The 21,722-nt window shown below is 44.2% G+C and overlaps 1 protein-coding gene across 4 annotated transcripts in view; it reads right to left on the bottom strand.

The window, feature by feature from the left end:
- Positions 1 to 3,525: 3,525 nt before the first annotated feature.
- Positions 3,526 to 21,722, bottom strand: part of ARHGEF18 (Rho/Rac guanine nucleotide exchange factor 18) — a 48,497-nt gene continuing 30,300 nt past the window's right edge. For 3 of the 4 annotated variants that reach the window (XM_058858479.1, XM_058858476.1, XM_058858477.1), the window contains 15 exons: positions 21,428 to 21,553; positions 20,104 to 20,221; positions 19,087 to 19,335; positions 18,198 to 18,274; positions 16,264 to 16,442; positions 15,802 to 15,893; positions 15,304 to 15,492; positions 14,502 to 14,633; positions 13,376 to 13,491; positions 12,919 to 12,975; positions 12,371 to 12,418; positions 11,345 to 11,812; positions 10,351 to 10,675; positions 8,535 to 8,657; positions 3,526 to 8,442 (listed from right to left, as the gene is read on the bottom strand). In XM_058858479.1, the coding sequence (XP_058714462.1) occupies positions 8,282 to 8,442; positions 8,535 to 8,657; positions 10,351 to 10,675; positions 11,345 to 11,812; positions 12,371 to 12,418; positions 12,919 to 12,975; positions 13,376 to 13,491; positions 14,502 to 14,633; positions 15,304 to 15,492; positions 15,802 to 15,893; positions 16,264 to 16,442; positions 18,198 to 18,274; positions 19,087 to 19,335; positions 20,104 to 20,221; positions 21,428 to 21,553 (2,460 nt within the window). In that variant the 3' untranslated portion in view covers positions 3,526 to 8,281. The remainder of the gene's footprint in view (positions 8,443 to 8,534; positions 8,658 to 10,350; positions 10,676 to 11,344; positions 11,813 to 12,370; positions 12,419 to 12,918; positions 12,976 to 13,375; positions 13,492 to 14,501; positions 14,634 to 15,303; positions 15,493 to 15,801; positions 15,894 to 16,263; positions 16,443 to 18,197; positions 18,275 to 19,086; positions 19,336 to 20,103; positions 20,222 to 21,427; positions 21,554 to 21,722) is intronic. The other variant, XM_058858475.1, reaches the window with a different exon arrangement.

Below are 21,722 nucleotides of genomic sequence, written 5' to 3'. Positions count from 1 at the left end.
CACCTGGCAGAGAGCCCCGTGCTGCCCCTCCAGCTCCACCTCCCCTGGCAGGAACCAGCTCCCAGCTCCTGGGGAAAATGAGGGAGCTCCACTGCTGTGTGCCCGAGCCGTCCCAACAGACCTGTTTTCCCAGTTTGACATTTCCATGCTGGATCCACTCGCTCCTTCAGTGCCAGGGCCAGAAGGTTCAGGCCAACTGAGCTGTAGGTGAATTTGATTTAGAGGTGAATTTGGTTGCTGGGGTAGAAATCCTTGTGAATTAATAGAATTCATTTAGAATCTCAGCAGAGCTCAAACCCAGACCTCTCCTAGCCCAAACCCCCACTTTGTGTCTGCATCTCCAGCTGCAGGAGTTAGACCCCAGCCCAAAGTCACATCTGGAAGAGGCAACTCACATGGGCATCACTGGGCTCAAAGGTAAAACAAAGTGTGATATCACTGTCCCATGGGATGTTCCTCTTCTCACACAAAGCTTCGAAGGCACCACAGCCAGAGAAATCTGCAATCAGACTGATCCACCCCCCTCCTGCCCACAAGACAGACAGGGTTGATTTTAAAGGAATTGTTTCTTAGTTTTGTAGGTGCCTCCTGCTCAGCAGCTCCTGCTGCCAGAGCACCAAGGCAGCATTGTGGCCTTTCTCCCTTCCAAGCACAGCAGGGGCTGAGAAACTCCCCTTCCTGGTAAAGATGGGATATGGATCATGAAAATGTTCTGCAGCACACCCACCTCACATCTAGCAAGGAACTGTTACAATGGTAATTCATGGCAGCCCAGGAAAAACAAAGTTTTAATTACACACAGTGTGGTTTTGTTTATGACTTCCAATGTTCCAGAAGGGAAAAGGGACATTGCACACCTGAAATCCCCTGAGAGATCTGCATTTCATGTGTAGTCATCTGGGATGGCTTCAGGTCTAGCAAGACACTGCTCCACACTGAGAAATGACATCAGCTGCTGCTCTGACACAGGACAGGCACATCCACACTGTGCTGTCAGCAAGGAGTTTTCATGGTCCTGTGAATGAGGAATCATGGAATGGTTGGGTTGGAAGGGACCTTAAATCCCATCCAGCCCCACCCCTGCCATGGCAGGGACACCTTCCACCATCCCAGGCTGCTCCAAGCCCCGTCCAGCCTGGCCTTGGGCACTGCCAGGGATCCAGGGGCAGCCACAGCTGTTCTGGGCACCCTGTGCCAGGGCCTGCCCACCCTCCCAGCCAACAATTCCTTCCCAATATCCCATCCAGCCCTGCCCTCTGGCACTGGGAGCCATTCCCTGTCCTGTCCCTCCAGGCCCTTGTGTAAAGTCAAGGAGCCCCAGAACAAAGCGATGCTGCCCTGTCTGAGCCTCCAGTGCCTGTGACAGTCCCAGAGCTGAGGACTCTGTGTCGTGTGCTCCAGCACTGCCAGCTCCAGCAGGGTTTGGCTTTTATCCTCTGCCAGATCCCACGGGCACAGGAGCAGCAGACAATGTAGGACAGGCCCCACATCCCTGCTCTGCTGAGCCTTGGGCTGGCCCCATCGCTGGGATGAGAAATAAAACCGGATTTGAGTCACAGGGCTGAGGAAAGGGAAAGGCAGCGAGCAGCACATTCCCACTGCTGGAGCACACTGTGCAGCCAATATCCTTTGTGCATGTTTGTCCTCGAGCATCTGGCTCACAGATGAATCTCAGATGCACGTATGGGAACCATCAGCCTTGTCTCACCCACATGAAAGAGGGAGGTTTAGCATAAAGCTGGTCATTGCCGATGGCCTCGGCATGATTCATGCACAGAAAGAATGTGGTTTGGGTTTCGGGTTAATTAGCTGCAGATTGGAGAGAGAGACAAGGCAGGGCGGAGCTGCTGGAATATCGGTGTGAGCAAATTACCAGCTCTGAAGGCAGCGCCAGCCGTGTCCTGAAGTCACACCCTCCGTGTCTCACAGAGTGACAGCGTTATCAGTGCCACTGCCAGGAAAGGTGTTTGCAATCCCCAAGGAATGTCTGCCCTGCTGTTGTGGCAAAAACTGAACACAGCAACACCTACACACCTTTGAACAGCGATGGCTGCAGCAGCACCCAACTTCTAACAGATGCAAATTCTGCCCAGGATTTAAATTTGCCTCTGCTGAGGTCTGGGCTGCTGCAGCTGGGCAGTTCCCAGTGGGAATCTGTGCTGCAGGGATCCCTCTTGGCCATGTTAACCCTGGATTTTCCTGATCCAGGCTGTTCTTGTCTTCCTGGAAACAATTCCTGCAGGTCTGACATGAAAACAGCTGCACAAGAGTGCAGTGCAGCTCCTCTTAGCTTCTCTCCCAGACTCTCCCTCCCTGCTGTCCCCCACAAAACCACTTTGATTCCACTTCTTGCTGCCAAGAAGTATTTAGAAATGGACATGGAGTGACTGGCCTTGCTGTGGTGACACAGACACGAGGTCTGGAAGCACAGAGGCAGTGACTGATCTCCAGCAGGCACTGTGGCTCAGCTCCCAGGAGCTCCACACATGGAAGAAATATTTTCCTAAAAAGAACACAAGCAAAAGCTTCTACACACACTTTCTTTGAGACGTCATTCTCTCACATGACAGCCTGTTAGTTCCCATAAGACCAAATTTTAAACACTGGTCTTTGATTATTTATGTGGAAAAGTAGAAAAAATTTTGTTTTTCCAGCCGAGTTCCAGTTTGTGTCACAACACAGATGTGACACAACTTCAGAGGCTGACAAATGCTGCCTTGTTTTACTGACTCCTGCACACAAAGGCCCAGGGTCCCCCAAAGCTGCTTTGATAAACCCCAAAGGCAGTGACAGTCAGACCACAGCACTGGCACTGCCATCACCCCTGGCTCAGGGTTCTCCTCAGCCCTGGCTGCAGCGCAGGATTCTGCTGATAAACCTCTCCCTCTTCCTTGAGAGCACCAATCTCTCCAGCACCCAGCTCTCCCACTGTCTCCCTGGTTTTGCATCTGTTCTCTCTAGAAATGACTGGAGGTTCCAGCTCTTGGATTTGCTTGCCAGCTGTGCCAGCAGTGGGGATTTCAGCAGGAAACTCAGCCTGCTGCAGTGCTGGGAAGAGCAGCCCCAGCCAGAGGCTATGGGATGGTGCTGGCAGCGAGGGCTGCCAAACTGGCACGAGCAGCAGGGAGAAAGTTTCTATTTTTGTTATCCTTGTTCCAAGTGGGAACCGATACTGCCTGGGACAGAGCCAGGCATGTCTCAGGCTGGCACCATGCAAAGCACCTCCACGCTAATGTAAGCAACTTCAGCGAGTTCTCTCTCTCAGCAGCAGAGTTCAGATGTTTGGGAGCAGCTGATCTTTCCCTCAGGTGTTCACCTCACTGCCAAGGGCTGCAGCTATTTGTGTTCTGCACTGAACACCTCCTCTGCTCCGTCCTCTCCTTTGGAAAAGCATCACAGTTTTGTTCCTATTGCACATTATTTCTGTCCAGGGTAGAAAATGAGAAGCACGTGAGAAGTGGCAGCTGCTTTGATCTTCATTCAAACAGAAAGCAATAAATAATTACATAGATATAAAGGCAGACAGTTTTTAAATGTTCTTTTTTTTATTGCTAGAAGTTGGTTTCAGTCCTATTGCAGCTCTGAAATCCTTCAGTGGAGAAACATTGCAATCATTGTAAAAATCATCATTTGGTGTGCTAAGATCATGTTTACAATTAATCAAGAGTGCACAATTCAACAGAATATTAACATTTAACCATCAACTTTACAAATAAAATAAAGACTACAAAGATGTTGCTACTGCAGTATCAACAGTAAAGGAAATATTTACAATGTTTACACCCTAACGAAAAAACAAAACCAAACTCTTCCCCAACAAAATGGTCAATTTAACTATGGACCATGATTATTTATTAAATCTTTACAGTGCAAGGTGGGCCTAGAAACCAGACCTAAGACTAAAGAGCGTCAAGAGAGTTCACAGCTCTGAGTGAGATGCACGCAGTTACACCAACAGGATCTACATCCATGAGAGATCTCCTTCCGGCTACAGACAGAAATGGAATTTGAAATCAACTTTTCTAAAGTGCTCCAATTTCTTTCAGTACAAAAATATAAAAAACTGATTTATAAACATGGCACAAATGTTATGAACCAGAGCTCACACACATGCTGTTTGAAGAGGAACGTGCTGATGGTGGACGATGAAGTCGCCAGTGGTTACGAAGATGTTGGGTCTGGTCTCGAAGAGAGAGCAGGGGAAAGGCTTTGCTTTGCCTACAGCACTTGTGTAACCTGGCATGCAGATCTGTTTCCTGGTAAATGTGAGAACTGCTGGGGAAGACAACAAAATCTCCAAACTCCCTTGCATGGGGGGCACAACACACAGGGACTCCACTGAGCAGCACCGGGGAGCCTCAGCTCCCATTCCGCAGAGTTAGAAGTAAAATGAAGTAAGTATTTTTAACCCTTTCCTAGTTTAAGTTTCGACTCTCATTGTAAATGCAAATGACAAACACCAAGCTCCATGTATGCAGAATCATCTGACCACTACTCAGAAAGACAAAACTGCCTGCAAATTATTTCGAATGACTCCTAGCTGTGCAGGAAGGCGAGTACCTGGATGAGCAAGCGTCTCTAGGAACACCAATTCTGCCTCACGCTGGGGGATGATCAGCGATCTCGATTCGTGGGACATGCCACAGCTACAATCCACAGACAGCACAGTTAAAATCTAGAGAAGCATCCACAACACACACACTGCAGCTGTGCTCAGCACTAGTGGCCACGGAGGCATCCTCAGCCTGGAACACGGAACGTCCACGTTCCAGATGGGAAGAGAAAGAGGAAGCCTCCTTAACAGCAGAGTTCAAATTGAAATCAGAACCACAGAAACAGCCTCTACATTGCAACATCACAATACTGAAGGACAAACATGCTGATAATTTTAAGGCTGTGACACCAAGCAAACATGGCGGCAGTTCAAAGCTCATGCTGGCATTTCCTCCACACCCCAGCTCAGAAAGAAGCCAAAAGGCACCTGGGAGGCACAGAATTTTGAACTGTCTAATCCTCACAAATCACTTAAAAGGAAAGTTTTATCTGAAGTGATCAAAAAGTCCAATAGGAAGGATGTGACTCAGAATCAATAGCAGGTTACTTAGCCCAGGACACAGCAGTACTTTGCAATCTAATTTACCTAGAAGAGTTATTTTTCTAGGAACAAGATTTGAGTGAAGAGTCCAAAATCAGTTCACTCAACTGGAGCAATTTGTTAACAATTTCACAGATTCAGTTTTGCACAAGTGAAGAGACCCATGATTAATTTAAAGAAAGTCATATTCATTAGAAGAAAATAATTCACTTGCTTCCCTCAGCCTTCTACAGATCCCCTGCCCAGACTCTGGTAGCAATGAGGTATCACAGCACCCACAAGTTCCAAAACCTTCTCCAGGCTGACCCAAGTGACAGAAGACACCGTCTCTGCTCAGGGTGCAAACAGGTCTCATAAAGACAGCTGCAGCCAGACACATGCACTGAGGACACAGAATGACCTCTAAGCTCATTTCTCAGTTACAGACTGAAGACCCATATTCCAAGAAGCTTCTGGAGTTTGACCCAACAGCCTGGTCTGTCATGGGCCTGTGTCCATTTGTTAACAGCCAAAACTTATTTCAAGCACTGCTGACAAGAAGTATTAAAAAAGTTACATTTAAGTTAAAGCATTAAAATAAATGGGACCTCACTGCAGACTTCATTTTCTACATGTCACTGTTCTATATTCAAATTTGCCCATTGCACAGAAGAAGAAAGCAGCCAATGAGCTGCTCCAGCCCTTCCAACACTCCCTCCCATACTTTAGGACAGGCACAAAATAAATCTAAATAAATGTTTCCAAAAATTACTTCCAAGCACCAAAACTGACTTCCCTTTTTGGCTGAGGTGATTTACTCCACTGATGCAACTTAGCTTTGGGCTACAACTCCTAAAAACCTGGTAATTTAAGGCAATGGGGGCATCGAGTTTTCACTAGGAGTGGCCCAAACCACATCATGAAGGAGAGAACATCTTGTGCATTCCTGCTGCTTCCCTGTGTGCTTCCAGGGGAAATTCCAGGGGACCAGAGATGACTGGAGTCTGCACATCACCCAGTGGAAAAGTCAGTGCCAGTCCTACAGAGCTGCTGGATCCCACACTGCTGCATGGATCAGGAGTTACACTGGTTTTAAGAATTCCCCTCCATTCCAAAATAACTTTTTGGAATGCAAAAATGGAATATGGAGTGGAACTCTGTTCTGATCACCAAAGATATGGTATCCCAACAACCCAAATCATCAGTGGAACAGTCCCACTGTTTCCTGCTGACAATCACTCCAGGTTCTGCAATGCTGATTTACCACGCAGTCCTTTGCTATTAAAGCCAAGTGTGTCCAATTTCATTTGTTGGGGGCTGAGGGAACATCCCCAATCTGGTAAGGAGCCAGTTTGGAGTTTCCTCTCACTGAACTCAGTGCCACTGCCTCAGGTTTGTACCAGCACCACAAAAGAAAAAGACCCTTAAATCCAAGAATTGTTCCAGCAGATGTGCTTGTCCCTAAGACCTATTCAATATTTTGTAGCTTACCTTTCTCCTACCACTAAATTTGGGTTTTTCATTTCTTATCTGAAGGCAATAACCCAAATTACCACTACTTGAAAATATTAACTGCTGTTGTTTCCTGCTGAAAATTGATAAAGTTTCTTGCACTGTTACTACTGAAATAATTTTAAAACTCTCAAGCAAAGAGAAGTTATGGCCTTAAAGACATCACTAACACCACACAGGGCCTAATCACAGGGACAGCTCAGTGATTTGAGGAGACTGGCAAACACCACTGGATCCATTACCATGAGACTGGATGGAGAATTGACCAGGCCTTCCACCCACTGCTGCAAAAGTCACTTTAAATCAGTTAAAGATATTAAAAAAAAACATTATCAATCATGTCCTGAAGAGTATTTATCCAAGATTTTAAGCTACGAGATCCTGATTCCTTTAATTCTGTAACAATACCCCAAAACAATCTCTCCTGTGCATCATTATCTGACCAGTCACATTCAACACACACCAGAACACACATCCTTGGGTGAGGGTGGGAAAAGAATCCGAGACACAGAGTCAAAAAACACAACAAAAAATGACTGTGCAAATTACTACAAAGGGAAATAATGCCTTTTCAGCAGAACACTTAATGTCTCCACCATTCCATGATCAAGAACTGACCCATTTCACAAGAGGTATCAAAGCTGGTTTAGCTGAAAGCTAAACACAGGTTTAGCTAAGAGTATTTTTTTATCATAATTATTTTTAATTCTAAAACCAAACAGTTCTTATTCCCTTCATTCTTAACACAATGCTGCAGAGAAGCCTCTGCAGTAACAGCAGCTTTGATATCTTCTGGTACTGGGAGTAAAGTCCCAACAAATTAACAGACAAATAAAGGATGCAGAAAACAGGATTAAACAAGACAATAAATTACTGCATTCAAACACTTCTTAGACATGTTTTCAGCAAAGAACAAAATCCAAGTCTCTTAAGTTCCTTCTGAACCAACTCATGAGTTTGCCTGAGAACCTGTACTGCTGTCCCCAACAGGGAGACAGGATCCCAGTGACGCTGGTGGCCAATGAAATGTGCATTCAGTCCAACTCTTCATCCTCATTGTGAATTCTTACATGTCCAACCCTTCTCTTCCACAAACAGGCGGAGCTCCTGCCCCTTGAAGACGCTGTCAGAAGCTCACCTTACCTTCTCTTCCACTGTACCTGGCCACGGGGACTGTGCCACTGGGTTCACAGTGCCTGGCACACCTGGCTGGGAGGGGACTGGCTTGCTGTCACCTGGTTACCAACACACAACCCATTACTGACCTGGACCTGGGAAAACAGATTTAAAAATTCGCAGCCATTTTGGGGCCTACTACTAAACCTTTTTACATAAAAATCTGGGTGGTTCAACATCACCAATAACAATTTATAAGATGGTGCCCATGAACAGTTACATTCTCCAAAAAGAGCACATTACAATAAATGTCAGAATTTTAACATGCTCTGAATTGATATAGCCATGCCATGTGTCAATACACTGGAGAATTAAAAAGCAAATTGTTACTACTGTGCCCTTGTTCTGAGCCGATGGCAGAGAAACGAACAAAGCAGGACAATAATCCTGGTCTGGTCCTTGCTTGTAGTAACTGGGCAGGGATCAGAAGACATCCATGTCTGGTCTCCACCATGGTGCACACTGGGGCCTGAGTTCTTGAAACAGTGTGTCAGGTGATGCATCTTCAAATGGAAACAATTAGAAGAAAATGACATCTTCTTTGCTGGTATCATCTTGCACATTCAACAGGCTGGGCTGAGAGGGCACCAGAGGCTGGACCTGAACGTTATTGGGCTTGAAGAGGGTCGCTGAGGCAGATGAAAGTGCTTCGGGCTGAGCATCTGTAGGGCCATACAGTTCTAGAGGGAAGAAAATGGAAGAAGACATATTCACAAGACTGCAGAGAGAGTCTGAGGCACTTCCATGGACAGGCAGGTTGGCCAAGGCGTACCTGGCTGGAATGCAGTGGTCTGGCTGCTTGGGAGGGATGGACTTGCTGAGCGCCTGCCTCTCAGGACAGCCTCCTCTCGTCCAACAAGCCTGGGGGGAAGCAGCTGCTTCTGATCCACAGATGCTGAAGGAAACATTTCATGACTTAGTATTTGAGGTGAGCAGCACTTCACAAGTGTCACTGCTTCATGCTGGGGCCACTGTGCTGACACCTTTACACACCCAAGAAAGCTGCAAAACCACAAAGAGCTGATCCTACCTGAATTTTCTCTTCAGCTGTTTAAACTATGAATACTTCTCTCTTCCTTGAGACTTCTAGTTCAGTTACTGGCAAACCCTGGCAATCTCAGATTTAAAACCCAGAAGCTGCTCTGCTTCTCTCAAGCACAGCAGAGAGAAAAAATCTTTGTCTGTAAAACTGAAATAGCAAATGGCCATTTGTGCTACTTCTAACACGCAGAGCTGTGATGAACCTTTGTCTCTGCTCTCCATCTGTCTCACAGCTGCTCAACAGCACAGCCCACTGATTCTGGTGTTACAGCCTCTCAGTTTCTTAGTTTCAACAATGAAAGCAGTTTATGAAATGGCTATTCTGGATCTAAAGAACTTCTCTCTCTCAGTACACATTCCTTACATGTTACAAAACCCAAATTCAGTACACAGTGTTTTGCCTCTGGTACAGAAAGTTTTTTTCCATTTTATTCTAAGATCTACACATGGGCATAACAAGCATGAAGCCCACTAATGCTCACAAGAGAATAGAGACCAATATATTTGTGGTTTATACCTTTCATAAAAATTACAGAAAAACACCATTAAGTCAATTTCCACTGCAGAGACCATTATGTAAGAGCTATTAAAAATAAACTGGGGAAATGTGGTATTAGAACTTTATATTACCAGCATTTGGTATGCAGAGTAAGAGAATACAGGCTACATTAATGTGCAAAACCATAAGCAAGTTTGCAAAGGCACTAAACTTTATGCACAACAGAGACAGATGTTCCTGCAATGTGCCAAAGCCACTCCCCCTGCTCTCTCTGTCAGGTTTGGCCCCGAGTTCTCTGTAGCAGTGCAGACTGATGGACAAGCTTGCCAAGTCTGAATCTAACACAATGCTAAAAAGATAATTTTGTAACTTAAAATTACAGGCCATTCTCCTATGCTGGCAGTGGGGCTACTTTAACTGGTAGAGATAAAATGGTTTTTAGTGTGTCTGTCATTGGCAAAGATCACTACTCCAGTACCCAGCAGTTAGAAGCAGAAATTACACCAGGACAGGGTGACTACATTTTTACTTGCTTCTATTTGTGACAAAATTAGCCCCTTTCAACCCTACAACACACACAGCATCTCAATTTTGGCCTGGAGATCTGTATTTAATGACTGACTCGTGCTAAGAAAAGCACTGCATTTGATGTCACTACAACTCTGGACAGACAGCAAGAAAAGGCTAAGCTGGCCTCAAAACATTTTACTCATGCACAGCAGCTTTTTTTTTTTTTTTTTGTTCTTTTTCTTTAATACCACAGTTAGGCATGAAGACTTTACATCCAGGTTTACAATCTCTCACCACCATTCTGTTGTGTTGGAATATGTAACTTCATTTTCAACATTATCCCTTTGGGTTATATTTCCAATTTAAATACTATAGACATGGAACTTCTAACAGGATTTTAGGAGGTTAAGAGACGTTAACTGCAGCAAACACATTATTAACTTGTAGCATATTAATTTCTAGGTTTCATTCAGAGGTTTAACTACAGGGTTCTGTCTCCCTGTGATCCTGGTGGAGATCAGAATAAAATCACACATACCTGAACTGTCTGTCCTATGAGATGCTTTGTTCTTGCCACCTTTCTCCTTGCTGCCTTTTGTGAAGGTGGCCAGCTTGGTGGGGATCTGCTGCTGGACTGCAGCTGGTTTCTGGATCTGGTTGGTTGCACTCAGGAGATGTATTGGCACTTCGTTCTTCAGGGAGGGACGGCTCTCCAGGGTGGTGCTGTCCCTGCGGACCAGCTCCGGCCGCTCCAGGTACTCCAGCCCGGCCACCGAGCTCACTCTCACTGAGGATTTGGAGCCAGCTGCAGATGGTTCCACCCCTTCTCCATTGAAGCTGATGGAATGACTGATCATCTGGCTCTGCAGGAGGAAAAAGGCACTCTAAGTCAAACAGGGGTTTTCACCTTCCCCAGCACAAGGAGGAGAGACCACCAAGCACTTTCTAGTGCAAAGCAGAACAGGGTGCACAAAGCCTAAAGGTTCCTGGGGAACAGAAGGAAGAGCAAGAGTGTAAGTCCTTGGACACTGAAAAGAACCTCAGCAGCTCCAAACTGCTTAAGAGTGCACCTAGGAAAGAGCAGACTGCATGGGGTGATGACAGAGCAGGGAGAAAGCAGGACTTTCAGAAAGTTGCAATGAACCAATTTAATCAGACCTCCAAATTTATAACACAAGAAATGTTTTTAGAAATCAACTGTACGAAATGCTGTTGATGTAGCACAGCTTCTGCAATCACTTGCCTGCAATAGGACAATTCCTGAATTTGAAAACTACTCAGTCAGCCACAATTCAAAATAACTTATTCTCCATTTCCATCTTTTTAAAAAATACTCTCATTGCCAGACATCTGGGTGAACTGGAAAACTGCCAAGCTCTGATCTTTCGGAGAGTAGCCATCACCAGCTACTTCAGGTGATGGTTTGAGGAGCCCAGTGAAAGGCAAAAGCAGGCTGGTGTTGCAGCAAGTGCAACCTTCATCCAGAAGCAAGCGGGTTATTAGGAATAGAAGTGAGGAAACCAATCCCTCACCTGGCCCATTTCTGGGGAGAAGGTGCCCGACACTGTGTTCTGCTTCTTCAGCTTCTTCAGCTGATCCAGGCGCTCCCTCTCCTTCTCTACAGCTCTCTGGGCTTCCCGCAGCCTCTCCAGGTCGTGCTGATAGGCCTCCCTCTGCCTCTCCAGCTCTTCCCTGTCCTGGCTCAGCCTCTCCCGCAGCTGCCGCATCTCCTCCGCGCGTTCCTGCAGCCGCGCTTCCGTCAGTTCAAATTCCCTCTGCTGCCGGCTCCTCTCCCGCTCCAGGCGCTGCTGCTCCAGCTTCAGCTGGCTCTGGAGCTTCTGGACATTCATCAGTTCTTCCCTCTGCTTTTCGAAGTTGCGCTGCTTCTCCTGCTCCAGCAGCAGATTCCCTCGGGTGGACTGCAGGCGGTATTGCTTCTCGCGGTCTGCCATGGTGGCTCGCTGCACCTCGATGTAGCTGTCCTGCTGAGATATCACAGCCTGCAGGGGATAAAAGCCCAGCATTAGGCACCCAGGTTCAAAAAACATGCACAGCTGAGCAGGAGACAACATCATCTACCAGCTGAGGTCACAGAGTCTTTCTTCTAGAGCATATCTTAATTCCAGCTCGTACAGACCATGGTGACTGACATATTGAAGATGGCCAAACAAATAAATTATGCTTATGTGTGTCAAATTGGACATTTCTTGCACCTAGAATTGTTACCCTAAATCAAAACAGTCAAAGTATTGCTGATTACAAGGTGACAGTAAAAACAACTAATTCCTACACATGTGTATGAACAATGAGCACTGAGAGCAGACAGAGCTCAAAGCAGGAAAACAATTAAGTGAGCAGGAAAAAGGAAATAATTACTTAAGACAACAGCTCTAACACTTCCTCCAAAATACTAGGCAGTTTCCTTGAGTCTCAGGTCTAAATTCTGCACTTCACTCCAGCTTCAGGGGATATTTTCAAGGTAGCTCCCCTCCACACCTGCATAAATTTTACTACATTTGATGCCTAACAGATCTCTTGGATAATAAATAGTGGTTTACCTGAAGACTGAAGAGCAACTGTAACAGTGTCTGTATCCTTTGGACAAGCTGAAGGGGAGGAAAAAAAAATTAGGCAATTGAGCAGAGCTTTGTTTTGATGCTTTAGGCTTTTTTTTAAATTTATTTTTAAGCAGTGAAAATAATCCATTGTATCTGTACAAAAACCCACACAATGGAAGCATGGCCACCAGAGTACTCTAGCATAGCAAAAGCCAGTATGCAGGCACAAGGAATTTCAGTTTATTATTCTTATGCAGATGTGAATCAGTGCCCAGCAAATCTCCCTGGGATTCCACCAAGAAGTCATCATCTTCTCTTCACCTGAACTATTTAACCACTACTTCCTCCCGTGCCCCAGCACTGAATCACTGCACAGCTGCAGGCCTCACAGGGATTCAGAGGCAAGTTTGGCCAGTGAGCTGTTAATGTGCTGGGTTCCACAGACATGACAAACACTGAGTTTTGCAGGTGGTTTGGCTGGATTTTACATGCTATTATTATACTATGGCTATTTGCCATTGGATTTCTTAACAGCAGAAATAACATACCTGAGACTCTATGGTGGGCTGAAAAGCACTGCTGTCATCCAGCCTTGTCCCATCACTCTGTAAGGGAGACAAAACCAACATTTGCTAGGGAGACTTGTTGGGCACTGGCAGTGCTGCCAGAAAAAATCTGGGATTGCTCCCATGCACTGAAGGACATACATCAAAAATACTGAATTTGTAAGCCAAGCTGAAACAGCAGTGCGGTGATTAAAGCCCATGTTAATTGTACAGCACCAAATGAGCAAATGGAAAACTGAATTGCCTTGCCTCTCAAATGCTGAGCTACCAAGTTGCCCCACAAAACATCCTTAATACTCAAGTTATTTTACAGACAATGCTGTTCCAGTCTAGCCCTGCCAGCTATGAGAACTTTTAACTTTGTGAGATTTGCTCTGCACCGCTATCATGATGAGGAATGCAAAGAAAAGCATTTAAATCCCTCATAAACTCAACATACAGTTTGAGATCCTTCTTCTGCATCAGAAGAGAGGTCATGGAGTTGCACATCTGAACTCAGTGCAGGGCCTCTCCAGTCCCACTGCCTTTGGTCACCACCACTGTACTTCCTGCCACCTGAAAGAGGAGAGGAGTATGAAGAGCTCACACCAGCACAGGAGCTGGGATAACTCAGTAAGTGTCAGAGCAAGCAGAAAAACATGGTGACTTTGAACCAAAATGCAACTGCATGGCTTCTCCATGCTGATCCCAAGTGGAAGATCAGGCAACAGTGACACATAGGACTGCTCAAAAAAGTTTAAAAACTTGAGAAGACTAGGTTAAGATAAATAGGGAGGGTAAGTTCAAATTACATTATGCTATTTTAAGTGAAGCAACCACAACGTCTGCATGAAAATAATCAGCTCCCAGAACTGCAAGCTCATGACATGGAATACTGGTCAGCAGGAATACTGCAGTCACAGCAACACCACTGTGAGTGTGGAAGGAGGTAAGGGGAGATGGACCCCCTCTTGTAAAAAGTACATGACAGATGTGTGGAGCCTTCCAGAGACACCAGGAAGTGTTCTAGAGATTAACAACCAGTGCAATGAGGGACATTTGCTTTTTCAATTAATGCATGAAGCAAAAATGGAGATAAATAGTATCTGGTCTTTCCTCTTATTTTATTAATTAACTGATAAATCATCTGTGCCAAAAGGACAATTCATATTATCTAAGGATTCAACAAACCTCTAGTGACTGTGCAGATACAAAGTGGAAAATAGCGTTCATGACATAATGCAAGCAAACAGCTGAATTCAAATTTTCTAGGTTTTCAGGTCAAGCGTATTCTTTTTTAACAAAATTAAAGTTCTGTGTGCAACTGAAGTAATGATAAAGAATTGCCCTTATAAAATAATTGCCATTATAAAGTAATGACCTCAGCATACCACTGAGAGCCCTACTCTGCTCTCTAGTGTTGGTATCAGGAGCAAAAGATCCAGCATGCTGGAGGTTTGCTCTGATTTTCCTTTTTAGAGCCTGGTGAAGCTTCCTTACATGAGCACCACAATTCCTTGTTCATATGTTCTGTACAGTAACCACAGTAAAAAGATCAGAAAAATGTGGAATGTTCCCTTTCTTACTTTTACTTGAAACTGAGGGACTACTGTCATATCCTCCAAAGGTCTCTGCTCTCCTGGGGAGTCCTGAGCCATCCTCAGGCTGAGAGGATGCATTGCCAAAGTGAGTGAAGATAAAATCCTGGAGATTTTCAGCTGGGGGAGAGAAGAACATGTCATGTAAACAGCCATGTCTGTGCAGCAATACAAGTTATCCATGCTAATGAGTCTAAAAAACATTTCAACCATCAAGTCCACTAAAAGTTGAGGCAGTCTGAGATGTCCTGCAGTACAGAAGAATTTTCCTTTGTGAGTAGCTCTGCATGACAGGCTCTTCATAGGAAGATGAGCTCTTCCTTAACTGCAAGTTAAGATTATCAACCCTTGAGTGTTTGTTTTTTCTTTTTTTTTTCTCCTCTTTTTCTTTTTTTTTTTTAATAGAAACTATTTTTGGGCTTATTTTCTTTCTAAACATACTATCTTTAGACAGGCTGTTTTTAACAGATAACCTTCCTATAATATTACATTTCAGGACTGTGTATTATTAGAGCACTCTGTTACCCTTTCTGAACAGACTCATCCTAAAATTCCACTGGTTGATCCTTAAAAATAAAGTAATCCAAGCTGTGCAGGTCTCCTACCTAAACCCAGAAATGCACTTGACCTTTCTTGCAGATTGGTTCTGAGAATGAGGAAGTCTGAACCGTGTTACATAAAAGCATTATGTTATTACAGGATGATTTTCAGGGCCTGTACTTAGATCCTGGGTGCTTATCCCCACCCCAGCACCTGAGTGAATGCCCACACATTCCCACATTCCATTCACCTTCAGTCACTGCAGACTTCAGAATTGCTTCTCCTTGCAGATTCTCTGAGATATCCCCCCGAAGAAGCAGCCTGGCTCGAGATCCTTGGGAATGGTCTTCAAAGCCATTCACCTCAGACATCTCCAGATAAATTTGTTGCTTCTCAGTGAGACTCTGCAGAATCAGGTCATCTTTCATGTTCAAACGCTCTGAAGGAAGAAACAAATTCAGTCCTGCCTTCCTTGTCACTGTCACAGAACTGTGTTCAATTTGGGAGATTATCATTCATTTTATGGCCAGAGCATCAAATGCAGAGATATAATTAACAGTTAAGGAGAAAACCTATGGAGCAGACAAAGCTTATTAGACTTCTTTAACCACTATTTCTACAGAATCTGACACCACCTTGAAAGTCTTGTGAAGGAGAAACTTGATCATATCTTGATAAAGAATTAGACAGCCATAAATCACAAATAATGCTGAGAAGCAGCTTGTGGAATATATAACTAAGTCATTACCTTGAAAGTCTTTTAACTTCGCAGCTCTTGCTTCAGCCAGCCTCCTCTCTGCTTCAGGTTCATTAAATGATCCTCCTTCCTCATCAGGACAGCTGTCCAAAGGGAAAGACAGATTTATGTCTGATTTGCATGTGAGATAATTTAAAACCATCTCAGGATTCAACTTGAAGCTTTTGCCTCAGTTGTGGTTTATCCTAGGTGTCAATCTTCCTTTTCCAAAGCCCTGTTGCATTTGACATCAGTCAAATGCCTTTCTTTTTTTTTTTTTAAATAAAAGCAGGATAAAGTCTTTGACTAGCTTTTATTTCATCAGTGGTTTCTTCCCAATGAACACAAACAGAATTACACACTGAAGACTTAAAAAGAAAGTCGAGGGAGAGTCAAACGGATTTTAAGGATAAATTTACACCTGTGAGTGCTGTGAAGAGAAGACAAGCAAGAAATCACACCCTCCTCCCTTACCTCTCCACAGCCCTGCGGATGTGTGCCATCCAGGAATTCCTCTCCTCTTTGGAGCTGGTGTGAATTTCATACATTTCTGGTCCTTTTAGGGAAGCGCTAATTAAGAACATTGCCTTTTCCTCATTAGCTACCTCTCTCACAATCAATTTTTGCAGTGAGATAACTGGTGGCTTAGAGTCCTGCAAAATAAAATACCATTTATTGGAGTACACTAGATGTGTCCTTTAGGAATTGTGTTTCCTAGCTGCCCCCTCTTCCTATTTATCCAGAGCCACCAGGAGCTGTAACATCATGAGATAACGCTGATCTTTTCACATGACACTTTTGATGTCATTTTTTTTACAATCAATGAAAACACAGAATGAAGAATGTACCTGTCAAAAACAAGAGGTCTTGATACCTGACTGAACATCAAAGCCTGTGGCAATTTAAAGATTCCCACTGAGCCCCAGAAATCAAGACCAGGCTCAAAAAATTTTGCTCAAAAGGAGGCAAACCCAAAATTTGAAAAAGAAAACAAAAAAACTTAATGACACATTGTGAAGTGAGAAGACAGAACAAGAGGAAATGTTAATGGTTTTAAGTTGGCTACAAAAGAAATAAAACAGAGGTGTTAGAGGGTGTCAGGCCCTGATAAAAATGACACCAGGTGACAGATAGTGTATTGTATAATAAGGATTAACTGGATTAGCTGTCAGCCTTTGCAGTGAAAACACATTTACAGGAGGGATATTCGTTACTAAAAACCTGTCAAGGCTTCCTACAGCACAGCTCCAACATATGAAGCCTAGAAAGTTCCTTCCCAGGATAAAGCAGCTCTTTGTGACTGCTGAACCCTCACAGAATAATCTAGAGCCATAAGAGAAGTGAGCTGTGAAGCAAACACCAGGAACACCAGCTTCTGCCATCTTCTCTGAGCAGCTGTACTGCAGTTCCAGCCACGAACAGAGGTCACTGGAAAAACAGAATCACTGAGCAGATCCATTTGCTCCCTCACTTGATTTATTTATGGAGAAGTGATATTAAATTTCAAATGAACTGTATACATACAAAGATACAAAAAAATGGTCAGACTCTAAGTGTAGAGCACGTTTCCAGAGGGGAAAAAAATCCACCACACAGCACCCTGTTCTGTGCATTAGAAGGGTAATTTGAAAAGCAGTTGTTTGCATAGCCCTGAGGACACCAAAATAGCTTTTGCCATTAGAATTCAGCTCTAATGTTAATGTCTTGAAAAAAATAGATCCAAGAAAACAATTATATAAAATAGTTTCTCTGTTACAGGTTCTATGACAGCCATCAGTGAACTAGATCAGGACAAAATGTACAAATTAACTTCTCTGAGGACACCTGTGGAAATGCCCTAGAAAAGCAAGTGAATTCACTGAATGTTCTGGAGTGCTGCAGTAATAACACCTGCATTTAGTGCTTATTCCATGTATTTCAGGAAAGTTCTCTGCCCCTAGTAAATCTCAGGGCACTACGACCACAGTTACCATGTCCCTGAGATGGCAGATTCTTTACCTGCACGCTAAACAGAAGCAGGATTTCTTTGCAAGTATTTTTCAAAGCGCAGTTCTAGCATGTGCCATGTCCATGACTTGTACAAAATCTCAGCCTAACAAAGTTCAGTGAAAGGGAAAGTCACAGCACAAGAAGAGAAACAGTGAAAAGCACGGGAGATGTGGCAGCTACAACTGGCCAATGCAAGGAAATACTGGTTTGCACTGGGAGAGGGGGTAAAGGATTCAACAGGTACCAGAAGGGCTTCAGAAAAAGTGATTCCATAATACTTGGCTGGTTTATTCACTTAATTTTCTTTCTGGACCTCCTATAACAAGTATTTAACATCCCTAATTGTGTTTCTTCTGTGTTTACTGTCACTTTCATAAATCCTCTAAGTGCATGTATTAAATAAAGAGAACAATACCTACCACAGATGCAAAAGTGTATTTTTGGTCCTTTTCTTGTAAGAGCAACAGTACATCAGTGAGCAGGACTGCCAGAATATCTACAGTAAGAGACAAAAAAAAGGAAAGAAAGTCATATTTTAAAGCAGAAAGACCAGTCTAGACTCAAAAATCACTTAACTTATATTTCCTGCAGGCAAGGGAATAGGATGTCACCACTGAGTCTATTACTGCCTTCCACTTGGGCTGTCCCCAGCCAGGCTGCACCATGCAGAACCAGCTGATTTAAACAGAGCTCATTTAAAGCTTGAGAACACCCACACAGACATCCTACACATGGACTCCAGCACTCCAGTGGGAACATGTCTCTCTCAACAGCAGATTCTTCTGGAACTGCAGCCATTCAGAGTCCCACCTACTCCTGGCTGCACTTTCTGTGCCACTGAAGCTTCTCCCTGAACACTTGAGCAATGAAGCTGCTCAAATATTCCCTGATGGCCACTGCTTTGATTTTCTGGCAAATGCAGAATTAAGTGTCATGCGGCTGACATGACACAGGTTTTGCAAAGTGTGAAGCAGAGCTCGCACAAGATAATGCCTTTCCACAGGAGACTAAGTCAGGATGACTCAAAGCTTTGTCATCCATCTGAAGACTTCCCTCTTGAATTGGGAAGCAGATCAGCCAGATAATAAGCAAACAGCATAAGGAACTTATCATGCACCATTACAGAGATGCTTATTGGACAAGCCAAGAATAGAACAAGTGCTATTTCCTCCAATATCCTATTAAACAAGCAGGTTATTGTCATCTTATTTTATACCCAATCGATCAGTAATAAACAGTTACTAAAAAAAAAAAACCCAACATAAATCTTGTTTCCCAGTTGTGTTTTTGCCCTTGCTGGTGCTGTACCTTTGAGCCGCCCTGATGCAGCTTTCCAGTACAGCATCCCATCCAGGAGGAGCCGCCTCTGGCCCATGTCATCCTTCCGGAACAAAAGCCCATTCTTGCATTTCCCAGATGATTTCAGCTCCATTTTGTGCATGATCTCCTTGAGTCGCTGCCCCTTCTCGCATTCATTTACCATGGCATCTACATGGGTGATGGTGTCCTTAATTAAAGCAAGGGCCTGGGTCAGCTCTTCGTAATCTCGAGTTCCAGCTAAGGGAAAAGAGAAGCAGTCAGCCACATTTTCGACTTTGGAATACAAGACATGAGCCATCCAAACATATTTTAGCATAAGGGTTCCATACTGGACATCTAACAATATTTTCTAAGAGCTCTAATAACCTAATAATAATCTTTAATAACCTAAAGCTCTGAAAAGCTAATGAACCGACAGGTTTAACTGCTATGGGTTTGTGATTGCAGACTTTAAATGCTGCTCTTCTCCTCTGAGGAGAGGCTGGGAGAATTGGGATTGTTCAGCCTGGAGAAGAGAAATTTCAGAGTGATCTAAGTGTGGACTGAATGGAACCTACAGGAAAGATTGAGAGAGGGCCTTGAGTGACTTGGGACAAGGGGGAATGGCTTTAAGCCGAAGAAGGGCAGGGTTTGATGGGATATTGGGATGAAATTCCCCACTGTGAGGGTGGGGAGGCCCTGGCACAGGGTGCCCAGAGCAGCTGTGGCTGCCCATGGACTCCTGAAAGTGTCCAAGGCCAGGCTGGAAAGGGCTTGGAGCAGCCTGGAACAGCAGAAGGTGTCCCTGCCATGGCAGGGGGTGGAATGAGATGAGCTTTAAGGTTCCTTCCAACCCAAACCATTCTGTGATTCTCTTGACCCTCTGAGGTGAGACTGATCTGGCATCATCAGCCAGATCAGAAGTGAGAAAGCAGGTAGCAAACAGTCTGTCTGAGGTAAGAACATGCAAAACACGGCAGAAAAAGGGCCAACAGATAACTGTGAGGCTTCCAGGAACCATCCCACCTTCTGTGTTCTGAATGATCCGTTCCACCAGGACCGGGTACTTGGTGATGCGCTGGGTGACCAGGAGGATGCACTCCTGAACACCCAACCTCCTCACGATGGAGCAGTTCCCTATTTTCTAGAAAACAAGACACACTTGTCACACCCCCTGTGTATGGTGCTCCTCTAATTCCCTCTCCATTCACATGCTTTCTGCCCTAAAACACTTCTGCACATTAGACATGGCACCATGAAATTATCCGCACTCTTCTACTAAAGCAAAACTCCTCACAGCATTCAAAAAACTGCCTTTATCACAGGAAAATATCTTAGGTATTGTTTCCAACTACTGTTAACTAAATGTGAAGCCAATCAGGGAAACTTCCAAATCTGAACTGACTGCCTGTTGCTAACTTCGTAACAGGGTCAGACCTTAAATACATAGAGAAGTTCTGTGGTTTTAAAACCTGACCCAACCACCAAATTAGATCAATAATGAAGAAATTTAGTGTTTATTTTACCACTGCATGCTCCACAATAGCCTGACCTACAGAAACACATTCCTGTTTTGAAAGGAAGGACTGTAAAGCACCAGTTAATCTGACTGCAGGTACAGCACACACCTGGCAGCAGGAGAACACCACCAAGATCTTTCTCTACCAGGACTGAAGCCACATGTTTTAAAACTCTGGTCACTGATTTAGTTCCTTGGAAGTGAAGGGCTCTCATTTTCAAGGCGCCTGGCTAAGATGAGCTGTAAGTACAGAGCTATGCTGGAAAGTTCACACAGTATCACTTACTGGTGACTGGAAAATGAGAATATTTAGGCCTCTGCAAACCCATCTGAGATTCAGGTTACAGCTTACACTTGGGCCGTATCTCTTCAGCCTTTCCTATTAACTGCACGTTAGAGTGTGCAGCAAACCACCCTGAAGGCAATCTTCTGGGTTTGGAAAGATGATGGCGTGAGAAAACCAGACTAAGAGTCCCTGCTTTTCCTACAGCAGCTCATCAGCAGCATTTATCATTGATTTAATTTATTAACAAACCAATTTACCCTGATGGCCACACAGCAGGACAGAGCCCTGAATAGAACAAATACTTTATTCCCCAGTCCTAGATGCTCTCAAGAGCCTGCCTCAAATGTAACACTTACTAATTGTGGTTTTGTCTCCAAATAGCTCAAAAGATCTAAAATACAAGAAGCTCAAATAACCCAAATAATGAGAATATGCCTCTGACCCTGCTCATTCACATTTGAGAGATCTTCAAGTATAAAATAAAGCCCAAAGCAGTGAAGTATATTTTACATAGTCAGAATGGGAGATTTCTGGTTACTGTTTACCTTTATTAAGTTTTGAAACTTCTTATTGCTTTGGAGCAGGTCTTTGTAATGGCTAACAGCTTCATTGTGTCCACAGCAGAACACACCATATTTTTCTTTCATTCTCTCCCCATTTTCACCTGAAAACTAATTGGAAATAGAAGAATGAAAAACATTAATCATTCAGAGTAAACCTACCTCCACTATAAGCCCCAGGTTTAACATGGTTTCTGAGACATTTTTCCTGTATTTCAATTTCTTCTGTACCAGAAATGAGATTTATGCAGTGTGACATGTGAGGGCTTGGAATACCACA

The sequence above is a fragment of the Poecile atricapillus genome, chromosome 28 (genome assembly GCF_030490865.1).
Source record: "Poecile atricapillus isolate bPoeAtr1 chromosome 28, bPoeAtr1.hap1, whole genome shotgun sequence".
Taxonomy (NCBI): Eukaryota; Metazoa; Chordata; class Aves; order Passeriformes; family Paridae; genus Poecile; species Poecile atricapillus.
This window is presented reverse-complemented; position numbering and strand designations above follow the sequence as displayed.